This window comes from Sphaeramia orbicularis, chromosome 8, assembly GCF_902148855.1.
Source record: "Sphaeramia orbicularis chromosome 8, fSphaOr1.1, whole genome shotgun sequence".
Classification (NCBI taxonomy): Eukaryota; Metazoa; Chordata; class Actinopteri; order Kurtiformes; family Apogonidae; genus Sphaeramia; species Sphaeramia orbicularis.
Window position 1 is genome coordinate 22,004,338 of NC_043964.1, and position 23,279 is coordinate 22,027,616.

The 23,279-nt window shown below is 36.2% G+C and overlaps 1 protein-coding gene across 1 annotated transcript in view; it reads left to right on the forward strand.

Annotated features, from left to right (window-relative positions):
- Positions 1-22,630, forward strand: part of aclya (ATP citrate lyase a) — a 47,673-nt gene extending 25,043 nt beyond the window's left edge. The window contains exons 8-28 of the mRNA XM_030140306.1: positions 567-685; positions 3,662-3,798; positions 3,889-3,950; positions 4,237-4,354; positions 6,355-6,509; positions 8,574-8,667; positions 9,906-10,047; positions 10,161-10,329; positions 10,425-10,529; positions 11,635-11,831; positions 12,817-12,898; positions 12,977-13,087; positions 13,176-13,303; positions 14,309-14,402; positions 16,087-16,241; positions 16,339-16,489; positions 16,567-16,710; positions 18,493-18,606; positions 18,686-18,768; positions 18,986-19,062; positions 21,624-22,630. Of these exons, the coding sequence (XP_029996166.1) occupies positions 567-685; positions 3,662-3,798; positions 3,889-3,950; positions 4,237-4,354; positions 6,355-6,509; positions 8,574-8,667; positions 9,906-10,047; positions 10,161-10,329; positions 10,425-10,529; positions 11,635-11,831; positions 12,817-12,898; positions 12,977-13,087; positions 13,176-13,303; positions 14,309-14,402; positions 16,087-16,241; positions 16,339-16,489; positions 16,567-16,710; positions 18,493-18,606; positions 18,686-18,768; positions 18,986-19,062; positions 21,624-21,718 (2,532 nt within the window). The 3' untranslated portion in view covers positions 21,719-22,630. The remainder of the gene's footprint in view (positions 1-566; positions 686-3,661; positions 3,799-3,888; positions 3,951-4,236; positions 4,355-6,354; positions 6,510-8,573; positions 8,668-9,905; positions 10,048-10,160; positions 10,330-10,424; positions 10,530-11,634; positions 11,832-12,816; positions 12,899-12,976; positions 13,088-13,175; positions 13,304-14,308; positions 14,403-16,086; positions 16,242-16,338; positions 16,490-16,566; positions 16,711-18,492; positions 18,607-18,685; positions 18,769-18,985; positions 19,063-21,623) is intronic.
- Positions 22,631-23,279: the final 649 nt, after the last annotated feature.

Genomic DNA, 23,279 nt, shown 5'->3' on the forward strand with positions numbered 1-23,279 from the left:
TGGACAGTGACACAATTTTTTTTCACAAAAATGTAATTTGTGTGTTTTCATTGACTGTCAGTGTACTTCAGATGAGTATCACCTAAATTAAAATAAAAGCTCCCTTGAAACCATCTGTAACTGTTATCAGTCTGGTACATCGGTCAGAGCTCCATCATAAATACAGTGTGTGGGGCTAAAAATGTGTGTAGAGGATGTTTGTGTGTTTTTGGCTGATGTATCCCGGCTGTCTGAGCAGCAGACTGTCTGCTCTAATTGGGCTGTTGTGAGTCTGGAGTCGAGCTGAGGGACAGCAGGTGCCTTTGATTGGAGGATTTTTTTCCTCGGAGCCACCAGCTGTGGCCCCGACTGTCAAAAACAACTGCTGACGTGCACCACAGCGCCCATCACTCTTAATATTTAGTCAATATCTGCAGCCGCTGACTCTTTAAAAACAAAGCGTACCCTAACACAAATGGCATCCAGGTCGAGTGGTGCTTGTGTAAATTGTCATCAGGCTGAGGTGGAGGTTGTCATCACCCTCCAGCCTCTCTCCTCTTCATTAACCTTCTTCTTGACTTTTGCAGGAGGCTTACATCGCCGACCTGGACGCAAAGAGCGGCGCCAGCCTTAAACTCACTCTGCTGAACCCTCGTGGTAGAATCTGGACCATGGTGGCAGGAGGAGGAGCCTCGGTGGTCTACAGGTACCCAGACTCAGAATCAGGCCACAGTTATTAACCTTTAACCCCTGAGACATTATTCCAATGAAATGAGCTGCTTGGAATTTGCAGCTGTTTCAGTGTCATAAAACCTGCTGCGAGTATGTGCTTGTGTTCCTTTTCTTCAGTGGTTTTGTTTTACTGTGTTTTTTAGGGTCAAAACAGGTGGAATAAGAGAAAAAGACGGAGAAGAATTGAAGTCTGACAGGTTTTTATTAACCTCCTAAGACCCACTGTCCACATTTGTGGACAAGAGTTTCACAACTTTACACAAAAAAAAGAAAAGAAAACTGTCCACCACAAAGGGCATTCCATAAAAATTCTAAAAACTGCATCTGAAAAAACTGTTGCATCATGATGTTTCCAATAGAGGCACTTATTTAATAAAAAACAAAAAAGCTTGTACTTTGCTGACATTTCCTGGGTCTTAGGAGGTTAAATAAGACACTCAGAATGTATATCAATGGTTCAGAACTGAAAAACTTTTGTCAGTCTATATTTAAATTTCTTTCTGATGTAACAGGGTCTCATATTGAACCTGAGGCAACAATTGCAATATTTGGCATTAAATCACATTCTTTTCATTTTAACCAAAAATCTAAAAATCTAATTGCCTTTACCACTCTTCTAGCTTGGAGACTAATACAACTAAAATGGAAAGATAAACAACCTCCAACATTTAAATCTTGGTTTCTAGATCTTTTACATCATTTAACACTGGAAAAAATCAGATATTCCATAAGAGGATGTGCCAATAAGTATTTCAGTACCTGGCAACCTGTTCTGAATCACATAAAAGAGGTAGATCCCTCACTTATTCCGCAATAGTCTTACTAATACAAGTCTGTGACTAATATCTGTATTCCCTATTTATTTATTATTCTTACTGTCAATTTTTTATTATTTTATTTATTTATTTATTTATTTATTTTTGGTGCAACAGGGTAGGAACGTTCGTGGGTTTGGGTTTAAAAACAAACAAACAAAAAAAAACAATGACTATTACATTTTTCTATGACTCGATATGTAATAAGAAACACTTTGAACAAAAAAAAAAGAATGTATATCAATAGGAGATTTGGGATGTTGAACATGAACTGTGAACTGGAACACACTGAACAACAACAAGTATTTGAATTTTGGCTCAGTAGTTTTTGTTTTGGGCTCTTTTTTTTTTCTAAATCAGTCCAGCTGCTTTTTGGCACCTGGTTGAACTCCAAAAAGCAATTACCTGGTAAAGTAAAATAAATAAATAAAAGAAAATCACAACAACACCAGAAAACAGTGTTTAAAAAAAGCCAAAAATGTCTATTTTTAAAGCGAGTCAGTGTCATTGCTCTCACTCTTTTTTTTTGGGGGGGGGGGGGGGGGGGTGCACTGAGCATGCTAAGATGTCCATGGATAGCGCAAGGTCTATTCTCTTATCATGTTTACAATTTTTTCTTATTGAGTAAATGGTTGGATTTTTATCAATATTTAAAATAAATCATACATACAGAACAGCACAAATTGTAGTTTTAGTTTCCTTTTTTTCATTTTCATTTTATTCATTTATTTAGACAGGGACAATGCACAATATACATTAGCCTTAAAAAGGAGAAACGCAGTGTGCCAGGTTGTAGCACTAGTGCTAATTTCCACCTGTAGTCCCTGGGTCTCTTAGTTTTGTTTACTTTAATGACCCAGGATTAAATACCATGAAATAAATCCTGAATAAATGAGACACCAGTAATAATGCATCCACGCTAATCGTATTTTTCTTTTGGTTTCTGTAGCGGTCCCCTGACTTTATCCTCATTATATGCATTATACTTGGCATAATTAAGTTTAGCAGTGGAGGAGTGGGTTGATGGTGCAGCATTGAGATGGATGGTCCAGACGCTTTGACTTTCTGGATGCTGCTGCTGCTGCTGTTTTCAGGTCGAGCACAGGAATGAGCGCCGGATCCGTCTGTCGAGGGTGTGAAGCGCAACATGCAGACACTTCATCCATGACTAATTATTCCCCCAGTGCTCTGTTAACTGTTTTCTTTGTTTACACTGCAGGATTCATTTAAAACAGATGGGACCAGGTGTATTTCTTGGTGCATTTTCAACTTTATTTCTCCAGTTGCTCCTTATCTAATTTTGCTTAAATAGGTGCTTATTTCTAGAGATGAAACCGCCTAGTTGGAAAAAATCTTAATCTTACCAATTGTATTTTTCTCATTTCTAGTCAAAATATCACATCACACTTAAAATAAGACATAATTCTGGAAAGACTAAGATATTATAATGATGATAGAGGCAAAATATTTGACCAGATATGGGATCCTGTGTTAAAATTTCTTCAATGAAGTATCTGATCTTGCTGTTTTCTGCATTATATACTTTTTTCTCTTTTATTTGATACACCATTACTCATTTGTGGCATATTAATTTATTGTTGTCTGGACTATGATGCTGTAAATTCATTGATGTGCGGGGGGATTTTATGTTTAAGTAGTTTTTTTGTAAAAATTAATAAATATATATTTTTAAAAAAGACATAATCACCTAAAGAATAACTTTTCAGTGAGATATAAGAACTTACTTTTAGACAATAGATCTTGAAAATCTTATTTCAAGAAATCTTACCAAGATAATTTTCACTCGTTCCTTTGGCAGATTTTTTTTTTTTTTTTTTTTTTTGCATAATTCAATTAAATTTTGCTTAATTCAAGCAAAAAAATCTGCTAATGGAACAAGTCAAAATTATCATGGATTCTTGAAATAAGATTTTCAAGATCTATTGTCTAAAAATAAGTTCTTATATCTCACTGAAAGGTTACTCTTTAGGGTGATTATGTCTTATTTTAAGTGTGATGAGATATTTTGACTAGAAATGAGAAAAATACACTTGGTAAGATTTAGATTTTTTTCCAGTGAGGATGTGGACCGCTGCTTTTACCACTTTAATGTAACCACTGTCATCTTCTCTTAGTGACACTATCTGTGACCTGGGAGGAGTGACTGAACTGGCCAATTACGGCGAGTATTCCGGAGCGCCGAGTGAGCAGCAGACGTACGACTACGCTAAAACCATCCTGTCTCTGATGACCAGAGAGAAGCATCCGGATGGTAGGAAAACTCACTTTTCAACCTGTGGGTTTATGTAAATGAAACTGCTTTTCCAAAAATAAAGCTTTTCCTTTTTTTTTTTTTTTCTAGGGAAAGTTTTGATCATTGGAGGAAGTATTGCAAACTTTACAAATGTTGCAGCGACATTTAAGGTAAAGAGTTGCATGTTTATTTTGCTCCTTTCTTTTTTTTCACTATATTGAAATTTTATAAACACATAGTCACCAAAAACAACAAAAAACCAAACAATTAAACCTTGCTTGGGTACACTACATGACATTACATTCACATTATTCAATCCTTCCACCATTCTGGGTTCTATAGTCAGTCCATGTGTTCAAGAGATTTCCACCTGATAGCAACGATATGTTTTTTATAGTCCAGCGACGTTAATACAATCAATATTTCTCACTGAGGATTCATTCTTGTTTGTGTTAGGGTATTGTCAGAGCCATCAGAGATTATCAGGTGCCGCTAAAGGAGCATGAAGTCACCATTTTTGTGCGACGTGGAGGCCCCAACTACCAGGAGGGTCTCAGAGTGATGGGAGAAGTCGGTAAGTTCTGTCCGAGGCTTCATTTATACGTCTCTTTTCTTGTTAAAGGTGGGGTAGGAGATCTTAGAAAAACAGTTCGAGCAAGCTACATTTTGAAAATACACAATTCAAAAGTCCAAACCCCTTTCTTCAGACATCCCTCTGAAGCCACACCTCCAGAGTACTGGCACGCACAATGCTTGTTCCGGAGGGTTCACAAGCGCTGCACAGCATCAATATGCCCGGCTCCGGCTCCGGCTCCGGCTCCGGCTCCGGCTCCGGCTCCGGCTCCGGCTCCGGCTCCGGCTCCGGCTCCGGCTCCGGCTCCGGCTCCGGCTCTGGCTCCGGCTCGCAGATCCTTGCATACCTCATTCAGTCTCCTCCAACACCCCTGCTCTTACAGAACAGCCCCAATTCATGTCTGTTAGGCTAATGTTACATTTCCTAGTGGTTTATGTTAGTGACAGAACAGTTTGCCGGTGAACTTTCCATCCTAATATAGCTAATATAGCCAAGCTCTGGCTCTGGCTTCCTTTCCTGTACAAGTGCTCCAAGCTTCTGAGAACATACAAGGAGGGGTATGTGTAGAGGGGGGAGGGACAAATGGCAGTTGAGTTTGATAGACATATCACCATTCAATCATTTCAATGGGCCAGTTAAAATGATTGGATGGTGTTTTTTCAGTCCTGCCCATTCCACAGGTGACTACATTTTTTAATCTTTGTGTTAGAGCAATTAATTAATTAGTTGTAATCAGGGTGTGAAGGGGACTTTAAGCAATACTGTAAAAAATGCTCCAGGAAAACATCCTCTACCCCACCTTAACCCTTTCATGCATAGTGGTCACTACAGTGGACAGCTGATCAAAGGTGTTTTCTTGAATATTTATGGATTTGTTGTTTTGTGCATCATCCCATACACTGCTACTCATACCATTACTGTAACTTTGCTGTAGATAAACCTGATGTGCAGTAACATGTTCGAATGGAAAATATTGTTAATTGTGTTACGCCCCAGCCTAGGGGTTCACCAGGGCGAACTTAATATGCTCACTTTTGTCCCCTCCCAGCTCCCAAGCACACACGTCAGTCAAAACTAAATTCACAATATTTATTTTTTAAACCAACTAAAGGAGGGTTAGCGGAGGACACAGCTAAAACAACAAACAAAATCTCTTCTGGTTCAAACTAACTTACCTAATCAAAAAATAAATGCACGAAATAAAATACAGAAAACTTACCTAACTTCCTAATCAAAAAACAGGAGAAAACGGGAAAAACAAAAGAGCCGACCTTCCCTACCAGAAAAAGGATCAAGTTACCAAAAATGCTATTTACAACTATATGCAATCAAATTGTCGCAGCAACACACGAAGACTGATGGTCACACCCAGAACACAGGGTTGAGAGCTGGCAGGAGGCAAGAGAGAGGGCAAACGGAAGCTCCAGGGCCATTCTTAAAGGGGCCGGGCAATCATGTTCCACCAATCAGCGTCCTGCAACACAAACAGACACAAAAAGGGCACAGCACACCTACAGGACAGGGCGAGAATACACACACTATACAGAAAACATATACATACACAGATAAATGGACAAATTATGACCCAGGGTCATAACAATGGTGACTAGACTGAAATAAACAGTTTTGGGTTGTTTTTTTTTTAAACAAAAAGTTGTTTGTTTTTTTTGCATATTATCTCCATGCAGGTATGTTAAAATGTGAGAAAACGTCAGATTAGCAGCATTAAAAATGTTTTTATTTCATAGTTTTCACACAGCATATCAGTAAATACATGTTTCTTTCCTTCTAAAAGCAAACGCATGGTGACCAGCTGAGTGAACATTTTTGTAACTCCACGATTAAATAGATTCATAAAAAATCTATCACATTATTTTTTTTTCATGCCTAAAGAGGAATAAAAACACTCCAGAAAAAAATCTTGATTAAGGTTCTCATAATTCATGCATGAGAGGGTTAAGACAGTGTATTTTACATGAATTTCTGCACTTTCCCCACAGGCAAGACCACTGGGATCCCCATTCACGTCTTTGGCACTGAAACCCACATGACCGCCATTGTTGGCATGGCACTCGGCCACCGACCAATCCCCAACCAGCCCCCCGTCGCTGCCCACACTGCCAACTTCCTCCTCAACTCCAGTGGCAGCACATCGGTATGACACATTCTGCCTCAGCTGAGACAAATAGGCCATTTCTTCTCGCTCCACAGTGGATTTATCACCATCAAATGCACCAGTTGTGGCTGTAGTTCCATGTCACAGTGAGGCTTATACGCCACAGCCTCTGTTTTGCTTATTATTGTCTTGTCCTTTCAGTGACGTGCAGTGAGATTAAGTGGAAAAACCCGGTGGCTCTTCTGTTTAAAAGCTCGGCAGGGCTTTGTTGGCTGCTCTCGCTCAAATAGTCGAGACTACATTAAGCCACTGCGACGGCCCTGGGGCGTCCATTAAGACGAAGGCTTTCAGCAGCATGAATCTGTGCACATACCTACATGTAACTTAAAATGGGCTGCACTAGATACAGATAAATACCTGATTATTTAATGTTGTAGTAGTATTTTTAGAACTTACTTGTACTAAATTTTAGCAAAATGGTAAAAGATAAAAAGATGACTTCACATTTCATCAGCATCATCTACAGATATTAGTAAAGAAGAATTATCAGAATGCTCGAAAATCTTTATTGGTTGCCATGGTGATACTGCAAAATGATTTGTCATGAATCAGGAAGTTGCTCCAACTCAGACGTACTTTTTCTTTGCACAATCTGCTCTTAATTTTCCCTGATTCATTAAATGACTCGGCTTAATTACATTTACGTGTCGACACATAGGCTGTTGTCATGGTAACGCACCGCAGTTGAAGTTTCACCATGAAATGAACTAATTGGTGTATGGTGTAATTTATCTAATTTTGTTGAAATTTTGTATGCTGAATCACGGACCCGGCCTGAACACATTTATCTGTCAATACTGAGCCCGCTGCCATGGTAACAGAGCAAATTTCAACGATTCACCATGAAAACAGGAAGTCATTAGAACTCAAGCATACTTCATCCTATCTTCTCCAAATTTTTCAAGCTTTTTAACATCAATACATTATAATATTGTATGTTATAGCTGTATAATAAGCTGCTTGTTTTTCAATTTATTCATTCATGTACTTGGCAGGGACAGTGTTCATTAATAGAAGAAGAAAGAATGTACCAACAAAGCTTTGATGAGCCAGAATTTATAAAAGGGAGCAGAAAAAGTGAAAAATACAATAAAAGTGAATGATAATTGTCAATTGTCCTTAATATATACTAGAATAAAATAATAAAAAAAATAACTAAAAGATATTTCCATTTTTCAAGTAGGAAAGTAAGGGCAGCGATGTTAAAATGTTCATACTAATGCTAATTTCTCTGTGTATTAATGTTAATGTTGTAGTATTCATCCACTTTTTTATTAAAATGGTAATAATAATCATTTGTAGAATACTTTTGTGTCCATAATAACAGTAATGAACATAGTGCTGGTATAATATTGATATGATTATCTCAAGGCACTTAAATTCAGGTTAAAAATACTAAATCAAAAGTATAAAAGAAACCAAGGCAACAACAGGAAGGAAAATCATCCCTTATATAAAAAAAAAAAAAAAAAAAGTTTGATAACAATGTTTGAGTCAAAGTAAAACTAAAAGAAAAATACACACCTACCCCTTATAGATGTTTAATCACTTTAAAAATGATTGTTATGGTAAGAAAATGAACTGTTTTGGACGTATCATACCATAACTTGTTACCCATAATGCCCTTGTTGTGTATCTGATGTGGTCTTATCTAAGTCTTGCCCCTGGTCTTGACTACAACACTAAGTGATATATAACTAGTATAATAGTATAAGGTTACATAGGCGCACTTCATTGTATTCACATTTTCGTTTTGACAGACATTTTACAGATGACATAAAGTGAATGATACTCAGTGGCAGTCACAGTTAAATATACTTTTGTGACATCCATTCCAGATTAAAGTACTTAAATATGCCATAGGTGGTCATCCACAAAGTCTTACATGAGCAGACGACTGCACCAAAGATCATAAACATTCAGCTGACTGTGTTTTTGCAGCTACAACAGATCAGTCGTCGAGAGAGTTGTCCTCATTAGCTCGCACACATTTTTTAACATGGTAAGCAGAATTAAAAATGGATGAATGTCTTCTATTTCCAGACCCCATCGTCCAGCAGGACTGCTTCTTTCTCTGAAAACAAAGCCAAAGTCGAGGGCTCTCCAGCAAAAAAAGCCAAAACCGGTGCTCCTGCTGGTGAGAAAACACACACATACACACATAAATACGCTGACAGTGTGAAGGTTAATACGAGTGTACAGCGGGGTAGAAGCACAGGTAGAAGACTGACTATACATGGTGGAGATCAGGTATTGTAGCTCCCTCTTTGGACAGTATGGAGGCTGTGCAATCTAAACTCTTCAAACCATATTCTGTCATTTTATTCATAATTGGATGCCTTTTTATACACTGAATCCATTCTTTTTGTGCCGTTAAATGAGTCTCAGACCAGGGTTTTTAAGTCTTTCAGTGTGATTTCGTTTTCAGTCTTTAAGCAGTTTAATCCATAAAGACCCAAACAGTCACCAGCAACATAAACCACCTACAGATATAAACTGTTTAATCCCTGTTGATCTTTTAATCCTATCAATACATGTAAATAACTGGTTAAAATGCAGTTTGTCGCCTTTTCGATGGTCATCAGATTTGACCCATTTGGACGTTCAGAGGCTCCGTAGTGAACATGCAAACATCGTCATCTTCTACAACATTGATTCACCACTATAACCCATGGAGTTGGATCAATGATAGTGGATGGAGATGCTTGTTTTTACATTCAGTCATTGATATCTTTGCTGAAAAAGTCACTTTTTCGGCATTTTTCTTTGTTTTGATATACTTAACCTTGAATTTACTCAGAGTTTTCATGAACATCTACATCGTATCTAAATCAAATATAGGAAAATACATGATTTACACCAAAAAATGCAAAATACAGAGGATATTATTATGGAAAAAATTGATGACAAATCAGTTAAGAAAGGTAGAAATGGAGAAAAATTTGGGAACTGCCACAAAAGTAGCACCGCTGGGGTTTGAATTTGTAGAAACTGAAAAAGTTCTCGTGAATCAATGAATAACTTTTTAAATTGTACTTATTTTTCTTTATATACTTATATATATACTTTATATACTTATTTATATGATGTTTCAGGTTGTTCATATTTTTAGTGAGAAGATGGTTTGTAAATGTAAATACTTTCATTATGTAATTTTACTTTTTTCACATTAAACCAAGTAGAAAATGTGTAGTTGTCATTATTTATAGGTTATTATGATGGTATTTTACCTGAGATTATATTAGGCTGAAGTGAAATGATTTTAACATTCTTCATTGTTAATATCTTAAGTGTAATTTTTACATTTCACAAATTCATGCTGTATCTTTGACACCCCTGATCTATAGCAACTTTTTTTTTTTTTTTTTTCCATAGCCAAAGCAACAACGCTCTTCAGTAAACACACCAAATCCATTGTGTGGGGTATGCAGACCCGGGCAGTACAGGGGATGCTGGACTTTGACTATGTTTGCTCCAGAGAGGAACCATCAGTGGCAGCGATGGTCTACCCTTTCACGTATGCATGCTCTGTTATTCCCTTTAGCTCCTGTTTACATCAGTCTGCAGGTACAGGAATAAAAAAGTCCATCTCCATTCACTGTTCGTCCGTTTTTCCATGGCTGTCTTCAGTGGTGACCACAAGCAGAAGTTCTACTGGGGCCATAAGGAGATCCTTCTCCCTGTGTTTAAAAACATGAGCGATGCCATGAAGAAGCACCCAGATGTGGATGTGCTCATTAACTTCGCCTCTCTGCGTTCAGCCTTTGACAGCACCATGGAGACCATGCAGTACCCACAGGTGAACACTCCCCCGTCCATCCATACGGTACCAAATAGCTTGGAAACACAAAAACTTCAAAAATTATGCATTTTTTCCGTTTTGGCCGGCTTTAGATTCACACCATTGCCATCATAGCTGAGGGCATCCCTGAGGCCCACACCAGGAAGATCATCAAGGCAGCAGATGAGAAAGGCATCACCATCATTGGACCAGCAACTGTGAGTTCAGCTTTGTTTGGCACCAGTTAGCTCAGGATTTTCTCTTCTTTTATCTCAGCAGATCTTCACAGGAAAAAATCTAAATCTTACCAAGTGTATTTTTCTCGTTTCTTGTCAAACTATCTCATCACACTTAAAATAAGACATAATCACCCAAAGAGTAACTTTTCAGTGAGATATAAGAACTTATTTTTTGACAATAGATCTTGAAAATCTTGATTCAAGAAATCTGACCAGATAATTTTCATTTGTTCCATTGGCAGAGTTTTTTTGCTTAATTCAAGCAAAAATATCTTGTATTCATGTTTTTTTACTTGTTTTTAGAGGGGCATTTTTTCCAGTGTACCTCTATAGCCCCTTTCCACCAACATTCCGAGGAACATTTATTACCAGGAATTTATTTACTTTTGTGAATTGTAAAAGAATTCCTGGTAATCTGTGTGGTTTGTATTTCCACCTCAAAGTTCTGGGAAATGTATTCAAGTCAGGCTTGGTTGTTTCCAGTCACTGACTCAAAGTCCCACTCAATTTCTTTTCTGTTCAGCAAACACGTTCAAGTACAAGACTCTTTAGACGTATTTGCCGAATACACTCTTTAGCATATTCGGATGAACGGGCAGATTATTGCAATGTACTTGTAGGAGTGACTTTTAAACTCTCAAATAACAAGACTGTTTTCTTAATCTGTCTTGCTTGGTTAAATAAAGGTTAAATAATAATAAAATAAAAAATAAAACTCAAAAGAGCATATTCAAACAAATGTCAAATAGACGTCATTGTCTGTCGTATCGTAGCTTCTCTTCTTTTGCTTCATTTTCCAAATGATCAAAACACAAATGAAGTGAAGCTTGTAGAAATGGAATAAACAGGTTTGCAGATGTACACTGGCTATAGTGGGTGGACATCAGTGTGGAACACTGTAAGAGTGTTCCGCCAATCAGTGTTCTTCAGCACCCCCTCACCCACCCACACTAGTGATTTTTTTCAGGGAGAGTTTTTTTTTACTGGGGTAATTTTGGTGGAAACATGTTGAGGTTTTTCAAAATCCCAGGTAAAGTTAATGTTCCTGTGGTGGGAAAGAGGCTTACGTCTGTTTCTCCCCCAGGTTGGAGGAATTAAACCAGGCTGCTTTAAAATTGGAAACACAGGAGGAATGCTGGACAACATCCTCGCCTCAAAGCTCTATCGTCCAGGCAGCGTGGCCTATGTGTCCCGTTCAGGCGGCATGTCCAACGAACTCAACAATATCATTTCCCGCACAACTGATGGTGTGTTTGAAGGTGTGGCCATTGGTGGAGACAGGTGTGTGAGCTGTTTTTATCTTTTAGTGTTAGTTAGTGTTATGCTATAGTATTCTTCCACTTTCTTATAATAATAATAATGATGATGATGATGATAATAATTTGGAAAATTATTTTAATAGTACTCAGATATTTTACATAAAAGCAAAATATACATAATAAAAAATAAGCTATTTATTCGTTTATTTGACAGGGAGTGTTCGTTAGACCTATTAATGTACCAACAAGGCTTTCATCCAGTCAGAATTTATATGGTAATCCATCCAACAATCCATACCAGTGTAAAATAATTAAAAATGAAATAAAAGATTTTTTAAAATCTGCATTTTACAGTAGAAAAGCAGGGGCAGCGATGTTCAAATGTTTCTGTAGTAAATGCAAATTTCTCTGTGTATTAGTGTTAGAATGTTAGTGTTGTTGTATTCATCTACTTTTTAACAAAAATTATAAGATTAATAAAAATAAGAAGACGACAAAGACAAAGATGAAGAATTTTTGTAGTATTCAAAGACATTTTACATAAAAATGAAATATACATTAAAACATGTGTCCACTATAACAGTAATTCACGATGTACAGCATGCAATATTAATAATGTGATTATCTCAAAGTGCTTAAATTCAGAGTAAGACCTTAAACATACTATAGAGGGATGAAACCAAACAGAACAAAAACAACAAAGGCTAAAGCAGAAGAAAAAAACTTCTCTTTTTAAAAAAAAAAGGTGAGGAGAATCATTAAATTGTATGTGCATTTGATAACATCAAAAAATCACTCAGTTGCTCCTTAGGTGTAAAACCTGTTGACAACTTTTGATTCAATGGAAAGTTAGAAGAAAAATATACACCTACCCCCAGGAGATGTTGAATCACATTAAGGATAATTACTATGTACATATTATGGTAAGAAAATGAAGTGGTATCTATCTTTTACTGTGTATCTGAGTGCATGTAGGACTGATTTTTCAAATTCTAATTCATCTGCAGATACCCAGGCTCTGTGTTCACGGACCATGTGCTGCGGTACCAGGACACTCCTGGAGTCCAAATGATCGTTGTACTAGGAGAGGTGAGGAACAGACCCAGTACTGACTGTATGTATTTGTAATTGGTAGGTTGTGATGCACTACATATGTCCTCTGTACAGATTGGAGGCACAGAGGAGTATAAGATTTGCCAGGCCATTAAGCAAGGCAGGATCACAAAGCCGGTGGTGTGTTGGTGTATCGGTACTTGTGCCACCATGTTCTCTTCAGAGGTAAGACTTCAAATATGGGGTTCAGTGAGTCTGAAGCACAGTTAAGCAGCAGTATAATGACAGATGTTGACTCTTTCTCTCTGTTTAGGTCCAGTTTGGTCATGCAGGAGCCTGTGCCAATCAGGCATCTGAGACTGCAGTGGCAAAGAACAAGGCTCTGAAGGAGGCCGGAGCCTTCGTACCCAAGAGCTTCGATGAACTGGGAGAGGTTATCAAGTCAGTACGCGCTCCTGTTCATTTATGTCACCTATATTTAAAGTTAACCCTTTATAGGGCACTCGTAGAAGTACCCTGAAATTCAATATTTCAGCCTTAGTGTGTTATTGGAGGACATAACAACGCTTTATTACTTTTGAGAAAATGTTCACAATTTTTTATTGTTATGTAGAAAATCAAGGCCAATGAAGTTACCATATTTGGTTCCTTACCCATAAGTGGAAAAAAAAGGGGGAAAAAAGGAAGTAAATATTTAAAAAATTCAAGAAAAAAAATGTAAGGTGAAAGGAACATATATTTTAGAACATTAGAGCGTCACTTTTTAGAACGTTACCACAATATAAGTGCTAATCCAGACACCTGTCAACATACAGTGGAGCTGGTGGTAGAGCATGATCCGGAAACAACAAAATAGATGTTCTGTCAAATTATTTCCAACTATATGATATCTGTGGAGCAATTAGACTCTAGTCTTTCTTGCAGAATCTTTGGACTGCATTATAAAAACAGAGGTGAGGGCAAAGAAACAAAAAAAAACTTGGAAATGTACAAGAATACGAGAGATATGTTGCTACAAAAAATACAAAATATAGTATGAACTCGAAGGCCACTATGAAGACCTGTGATTGGATACTCATTATAAGGATGTAATATTCTACAGCTAAAGAGGATTTGAGGATACGAACATCATTTCTTACATTAGTACCATTACTTCATGGTACCTAACAATGCAGGTACACTCACTGTTCATGCAGAGGTGGACCTTACAGACCCTGTAGACCACATTGGACCTGAGATTGTTGACTCATTGTCCTCACTGTAACTGCTTTCATTGTCTTGTAATGTATGCTGAAATGACCAAAAATAGTCCCTTAGTCACATAAAGGGTTAAGAAGCTAAATAAGTATAATTATCATATTAGCATTAGCATTCATTGAGATATTTCTTTCAGGAGTGTTTGTGTGCCTGCTATAGTAGGGTCATGTGTGTTTTCCATCCATGCAGATCTGTGTATGACGACCTTGTTGCCAAAGGAGTCATCCAACCTGCTGAGGAGGTGCCTCCTCCGACTGTACCCATGGATTATTCCTGGGCAAGAGTGAGTATGGCACTGAGTCACAGATGTGTAAAAAAGAGTAAATGAATTCACTCATGTAAAAGTGCTGATATCACTGTGACGTTAAAGTTGTGTAACAGTAAAACAAACTGCAATCCACTCAGAAAAAAGTAAATGGTAACTGAAATTCCTTTTTTTGTATTTTTAGGTTAAAATGTTATTTACCCTGTAATGAATGCAATTCATATTGAAGGAATGTAAAATGCATTAAAATGAGCACACTTATGTAAAAGTAAATGTAGAATTTTCACAAAAGTTGCACAGTATAAGCACACAAACTGCTTTTTTTTTTTTTTTTTTTTTTTTTTAAGAATAATTCAAATTCCTTACTTCCATCCTTGCTAAGTAAACATTATAACAAACTGGAAGTTACTTCTGAACATATTATTGCACTACTATTTGAAATGGTGTATTTGTTTGGATCTAGCACTGATATGATGCACATAAATATAACTCTGGATCCACATTCTTCTGTTCTAAGACCATCAAAACCCATGTTGTTTGAAATGGCTGTGGTTGTATTTTTTGCTTTGAGCTAATGATATATTTGGTTGAAAATGTCACTTCCTGTTTTCTCTGATCTGATATAATAACTGTTGAATTTACTCTGAGCTTCTATGAACATCAACATGATCAGTAAATTAAATAGAGGAAAACATCTGATTTTCACTGGAAAAATGCAAAATGCAGAAGATGATATTATAATAAATGATGATAAACCACTTAGGAAAGGTTAAATCTCCATAAAAGTCTCCATAAAAATACCTCCAGGTGTTTGAGGATTGGCAGGGAGTGTTCATTAATACAAAAATAAAGAACTGTAAATATACCTACAAGGCTTTTATCCAACCAGAATTTATAAAAGGCAGCAGAAAAACAGAAAAATACAATAAAGTATATGATAACTGTCAACAATCATTAATATGAACCAGCATGAAATAATTAAAAATGAAATTTTTTTTTAAATGTGCAATTTAAAGTAGACAAGCAGGGGCACCGATGTTCAAATGTTTATGTAGTTAATTCAAATTTCTCTGTGTAGTCTTGTTAGTATTGTAGTATTCATTCACTTTTTAATAATAATAATAATAATAATAACAATAATGAGGAGGAGAATTTTCATAATATTCAAAGACATTTTGCATGAAAACAAAATATATATATTAAAACAAGTGTCCACAATAATTGTAATTCACAATGTACAGCATGTAATATTGATAATGTGATTATCTCAAAGTGCTTAAATTCAGAGTAAGACCTTAAAAATACTATATAGGGATGAAACCAAACAAAAAAAACCAACAAAGGCTACAGCAGAAGAAAAAACTTCCCTTTTAGAAGAAAAAAAATTGAGGAAAATCATTAGCTCCAGGTGTTTGAGGATTAACTGCATAATATACAAGTGAAAGGTGTGCCATTAGATGATGTATATGTAAACTGAGGAGGATAATATTAGAATAAATGGTGATAAATGACTTTGAAAAGGTTAAATGAAAAAAACAAACACACACACATTTGGAAGTTGCCACATCAGTATATCTTTTTGCAACTCTGGATTTACTTTCTTCTATTCCAAGACTAGTTGGTTTGTCATTTTAGACTGAGACGAAACACAAACAGCACACACAGTCTAATTTGTCCCTTCATGCATCTGTTTCCCCTGCAGGAGCTGGGTCTGATCCGTAAGCCCGCCTCCTTCATGACCAGTATCTGTGATGAGAGGGGTCAGGAGCTCATCTACGCAGGCATGCCCATCACTGAGGTCTTCAAGTCTGAAATCGGCCTCGGGGGAACCCTGGGCCTGCTGTGGTTCCAGAGGAGGTCCGTGTGTTAACCTGTCACTGCTGATAAATAAACTCTTAAACCAGCTGGTTGAACTGTGGGATCCTGATGCGTTGTGCGGTCATTCTGTGTTCAGGTTGCCCCGTTACGCCTGTCAGTTCATCGAGATGTGCCTGATGGTGACTGCGGATCATGGCCCGGCTGTTTCTGGAGCTCATAACACCATCGTCTGTGCTCGGGCCGGAAAAGATCTCATCTCCAGCCTCACCTCCGGCCTGCTCACCATTGTAAGACGTTGCTCTGTTTAATGCATGTACTTTATTCGCTGATCTGCACAATTCACCGTGACCTTTCTGTTTTCCAGGGTGACCGCTTTGGTGGCGCTTTAGACGCTGCAGCGAAGCAGTTCAGCAAAGCGTTTGACAGCGGCATGTTACCCATGGAGTTTGTCAACAAGATGAAGAAGGACGGAAAGCTAATCATGGGCATCGGACACAGAGTCAAGTCGGTGGGTGTGTTTTTACTACAGGCAGTAAAGAACAGTCTTTAATTTAACCCTCAAAGACCAAAAGCAGCTACCAATCTAAGATGTCTAATAACTTTTGAACCACTAATCCTATCAATACAGCGATTTAATTCAGGTAAAATGCAGTTTCTTAGCTTTACACCGTCTTTTTTTGACCATTAGAGGATCTGTAGTTAACATGGAAATGCTATCATCTGCTTCAATGTTAATTCACCATTAAAGCCAATGTAGTTTGACAAATGACAGAAGTTGTAGATGTTTTTTTTTTTTTTTCAGTTAATAGAATGTTTTGCTGAAAAAAATCGCTTTTTCTGTTTTGATATAATAACCTTTGAATTTACTCTGAGCTAGTATCAACATGTAAAAGTAAATGTACAGTTTTCAAAAAATGTACATGTATAAGCACACATAAAGTACTTGTTTACTTTAAGAATAATTTAAATTCCTTACTTCCATCCCTCTAAGTAAACATTATAACATTGCAAGTTAGTTCTGAATACAGTCACGGAAAAACTTATTAGACCATCAAAAGTCATCAAAAACAATGGTTATGCAATCAAGTACTAACTCCTGTGTGTAGCATGTGACTAAAACAGACAGAAAAGAAAACATGGAATGCCTAAAAGCACTGTTTTTGTCAGTACAATTCCATAGATATTGATGTAAGAACTGAAGTAATTTCGGTTATTATCAAGAAAACCATGAAAAATGGATGGATATCAGCTCTGAAATTAAACTCTTATGAGCTATTTTTGTTGTTATCATTATATTTATCCAAATAAATGTACCTTTAGTTATACCAGGCATTAAAACGAACAAGAAATTGAAGAAAACAAGGGTGATGTAATGATTTTTTCCGCGACTATATATAAATGCACTATAATTTGGATCTAGCACTCTGGATCCACTTTCTTCCATTCCAAGACCATGAAAACCCATGTAGTTTGACAAATTGGTGGTAGTAGATTTTGTTTTTGTGTTCAATTAATGATATATTTTGCTAAAAAAGTCACCTTTTCTTCAGTTTTCTCTGTTTTCATATAATCTGTTTATTTGCTCTGAGCTTTTACAAACATCTACATGATCACTAAGTTAAATATAGGAAAATACCTAATTTTCACTGAAAAATGCAAAATGCAGAGGATAATGATACAGTTGCGGAAAAAATTATTAGACCACCCCTTGTTTTCTTCAATTTCTTGTTCATTTTAATGCCTGGTACAACTAAAGGTACATTTGTTTGGACAAATATAATGATAACAACAAAAATAGCTCATAAGAGTTTAATTTAAGAAGTGATATCTAACCATTTTCCATGGTTTTCTTGATAATAACCAAAATCACTTCAGTTCTTAAATCAATATCTATGGCATTGTACTGCCAAAAACCGTGCTTTTAGGCATTCCATGTTTTCTTTTCTGTCTGTTTTAGTCACATGATACACACAGGAGTTTATATTTGGTTGCATAAGCATTGTTTTTGATGACTTTTGATGGTCTATTAATTTTTTCCGTGACTGCCGAATAAATAGTGATAAATTGCTTAAGAAGTGTTGCCACAAAAATAGTTGTAGGTCTTTAAGGGTTAATAACCAACAGTAATACAGTGACCTCTCCGTTACTTTTAACCATATTGATCATTTAGTTGACATGTATTATAAAAACATTTAACTTATACAGCATTAGATAAAGATAGACCATGTTTCTGAGGCAAAATAGAGTAAAATCTATGGGGATTTTAACAAAAGGAAATGTCTGTTCACAGATTAATAATCCTGACATGAGAGTCCAGATCCTGAAAGACTTTGTGAAGCAGCACTTCCCGTCCACCCAGCTGCTGGACTACGCTCTAGACGTAGAGAAGATCACCACATCCAAAGTAAGACACTGAACACTATCTTTCACAGCGATTATAAAACACAGACACAATCCATTTGAACATGTCTCTGTTGTCTTAGAAACCCAACTTGATCCTAAATGTGGATGGATTCATTGGTGTGGCCTTCGTGGACTTACTCAGGACTTGTGGTGGATTTACACGGTGAGACAGTCACACAAAGAAAATAACAATTCTTTATAAAAACACACATAATTTGGAGTTCTGTTGAGCCAAAGTCATTCATTTTTACAATGATATAATAAACAAGAGACGAGTCATTGCACAGTAATTTAGTATTAGTATTTATTTTAATTAGAAATATGGATTAGATTTACTTGGATTCAGTTCAAGTATCGTTTGTCCTTTGTGCTCATTACAGGGATGAAGCTGATGAGTTTGTGGAAATTGGAGCTTTGAATGGTATCTTTGTCCTGGGACGCAGCATGGGATTCATTGGTAAGTTATCAAACTCGCAGTTATAACAGAATCCTGCAAAGTTGCCTATCGATGGCCAAAATACAAAACCACCTATCTGAAAAAATCACTTTTTCAGGAAACAAAAAAAAAAAAACGTGAATCCTGGAAGATTCTGTTGGGTTTCTGTAAATTGGCTTAGAGTCTTGTTTTGACCAACTCTACATGTAAAATGTCATGAGATAACTTTTGTTATGATTTGGCGCAATATAAATAAAGTTTGATTGATTGATTGATTGATTGATTGATTGATTGATTGATGGTTTAGTTTTATTATAGTATGGTCTTTGTTGTTGTTGTCAGGTGACCTTCATGTCATAAGAAAGGGTGGGATTATCTTGCAGATGGACTGAAAATGTGGAGTCATCCTTGTTGTCACCATTTAATGTGAAAACTCAAAATCTAAAAATTTGCAGATAGGAGGTTTTGTATTTTGGCCATCGATATGTGACCAATAAAAACAAATATTCCACTAATATTCCCGTTCATATTCAGCTGTGTATACTCTGATTAATGTCAAATACACTCATGCTCCACATCCTGCAGATATAGCCTATAAATAAATATTCACTCATATTTCATTCCTTTTTGAAAATGTTGGCAAAGGTTGACATTTAAGCATTTATTAAAAAACCTGATGAAATCCAAGTCACTCATAAACTTTAAAAGGTGTGTTTCTGTGGGCTTGTCTTTTAAGTCTGTGTTTGTTCTCCAGCCTTACAAACTGTCACAAACTAACATTAAAAACCTCAGCTGAGACTTATACTGTATTCTGAATCTACCATCTGCATATATACAGGGTAGGTGAAAAGAAACTAGTCATTAAAAATTAGTAATAAAATCCATATTCCTATTGCAAAGCTATTGAAACAAATGATACATGTTCTTTATTACATGGGAAAATGAAAGTAAATCTTCATATTTCAGACAGTTTCCTCAAATGCCCAGGGATGGAATGAACAACCATCTGAAGGACGTTGTCTGGGATATCATTGAGAACCTCCTGAATCCGTGAATAAGAAATAAAACAATAAGAAAATAAGAAATCCTCATTAGTGTTGCCTGTTTAAAAAATGTTTTCTTCGTGACTTCAGTGATACTAAAAATTCTATAAGTAATTTCTAATGCCTCGTAACTTTTCACCCACCCTGTACAACACAGAATGGTCCTAAATCACATCAGCATATTCCACAATTTAATCAGAAAAATACTGTATTTGGAATAGAGCTTGATCAGTAGTGGCATTTTACAGGTAAATATAAGAACAATAGTCTCTAAAAAAAAAAAAAAAAAAGAAAAATCAAACGCTGTTAGAAGTTAACTATTTTTGACTTAACTAGAAACTAGATTACTGAACGTCTATGTAATAAATGCCTAAATAAAGCAATCAATCACTAAATAAATATCTCTTACTTAATATCAACAGTAAAGTTATTTCTAAATGTGAATCTGAACATTAAATTAACAGCAAAAATCTAGGTGATTTTAAGTTAAGTTTTTATTTTTTGAGCTATTATTTTCCCTGAAAGGCTGCAACTCTATTCTGCCTATTCCTGCCAGGTTATCTCGCAATATTAGATCACAGTCAATCAATCAATAAATCAAACAATCAATCATATCTATCTGATCTATTTTACAGTGGGATCAAACAGATCATGCCATTAAAAATTAAATAATTGCATTTTTAGGACTTTCCTACTGAGCTACTATTCATTTTCAATTATCTGTTTATCAGTGTAATTATGATATTTTATCGGAAATGTCGCAACGGGGTTTGTAGCATAAATGTCACTGGCAAAGTTTATGGTGCTAGTGACTTTATTTCGTTCAATTTATAGTCCTTAGCGTCTGTCCTCCCTTAAATGTTCAGGTTTATGCTGCATTAACTGCAGTTTGTGTAACATATTTTATTGCTGAAGAGGAAATAACGACATAGAATTAATGTCCAGCAGCAGCGAGTTTGTCTTTTCCGATGTCCTGTGAATCTGATTTACACAGGTACTTATGAGTTATGTTGGAGTGTAAATACATTTTTGATTAATTATGAAACTCCTGCAGGACAAATTAGGCGACCACAGTTTAGGAAATTAATGTAAACACTGCATCTGTACAGGTTTTAACACACCTACATTTTATAAGAGGTGATATTTTGGCCAAATTGCTAATATTTAAGATGGAATAAGGATAAAATCAAAAAGAATATGCTGTTTTCAGGACAGATAATTAATGAATGCAGATATAATTGGTGATAATATTCACCAGGTGGAATATCTCCTACTGTTTATTGTCATTTAAGTTTTTATTGATTTTATCATATTTTCAGTCATTTACAAACAGGAAAAAAAAAAAAAAAAACAAAAAAAAAACACAACTTAAAAAGGCAGCCCCCTCCCCAAGCACCCCCACAATTCTTATACACATATATACATGCACTTAGAGCATGTACATAAACACAAACATATATACATACTGTCCACCAGCCCCCCTCCTGCACCATTTCCTACTGTTTAAATCAACTTATTTTAATTTTTTTTCTTTTTAAGGACACTACTTGGACCAGAAGAGGCTGAGGCAGGGTCTGTACCGCCACCCATGGGACGATATCTCCTACGTGCTTCCAGAACACATGTCTATGTAAACGGATGGACGAAAACCACAGAGTGCCACGCCCATTTTCCCTAGAATATCCCCTCCCCCCCTTGGCCATCAATCCTCCGCCCATACTGTGACCCGTCACCCACAACTAGTGACACAATATAGGAAGATGTTACTATTAATATAAATGTAAATATCAACTTTTAGCAGTGTAGAGATGTTTTTACTTTGGGAAAATTATGTTTTGTGAATCAGTGGGGAAAGGTGATGATCAATCAGGTACATATGAGGGAGTTAAACTGGATTATTCAACTTGTGTCTATTTTCTTGGCTACAACAGTGAAGTATTTTTGTTTATCCTGAAATATTACATCATTGTTGTATTAATCAAGCATGTTGTGTCTGTGTGCAGCTCTATATTCCTTGTGCCACTTGAGAATCATGGGATACAATAGTTGTAGTGCAATAATAACATATATAACGAGAACACACTGTAGATCAGAGCTTTATTTATGTATGAGTTTACATAGTAAAATATAAGTGGTACAAGAACATAAAAGTATAATTTTCTGTGCTGTTTTTGACACCGTGGTAAAATGAGAAGCAGACCGCTATCTGTGACCAATGGGACCATTTTATGAGTCTTTCCTGGCATCTGCTGCCATTTTATGTCCCCAGAAAATTGTGTGTCTGCGAGCGAATAATGGGAGTGTTTCCTTAGAGGATTTAACTGGAGGAGTCGCTAATAACAAGTGGTACTTGCTTTCTCTACCGAAGCAGATTGGGGCTGTTTTTTTTTTCTTTTCTCTAGTGTAATTGAAGCTCGTCTGTGTCGTCGCTTTGTTTTAAACTGTTTCAATGTGAACTCAATGTGCCTCTGTACTAATGAATAATAAAGCAATGTATGTTGACAAGTGTGTAGCTGGGTAAAATAGAATGTAATTAAGCTGATGCATTTCCACAGTGTGATGCTTGTTCTTGTTTTTAGTGCCAATAATATTGAATCATTCATATTTTACACCTGTATACATTTGAGATAGTGATCATACAAAATGATTGAAATCTTGTTTGGAATTTTTGCTCACTCATGTTAGAAACACACATTTTACAAAAGCTTAAATCTATCAAAACCACATCTCATTATTTTGACACTTAATTGTATAATTAAGACTATTATATCAAACGTGAGTGGTTATTCTCTCTTTGTTTTTGCATTTGGATGTACTTGGCAGGATCATTTTATTCTGGTAAAGCCTGTGCATCTGGTTTAACTGAATCTTGTAGTGGCACACCTAAATGTGGCAGAGCCATTAAATTACATCTGACCATTTATTACAAATCAAATGTGTGCAACTGTTTAATTATCACAATTAGGTGCACAAATGAAAAGGAATTAGACTTACTAAGCACTAGAAATTGCATGTATTGTGCTTAAACAGGTGCGATGAAAGTCACTAAAGATGCATAGAAAAATAAAAATGGTGCTTATTTTATTTTATTTTATTTTATACGTCCTTGATAATGTAATGAGTAAATATTCAAAGTGTTCATTTAACTAAGTGCTGTGGGGTGTGTGGATGGTGGACCTTTTTGGGCCTTCAGGG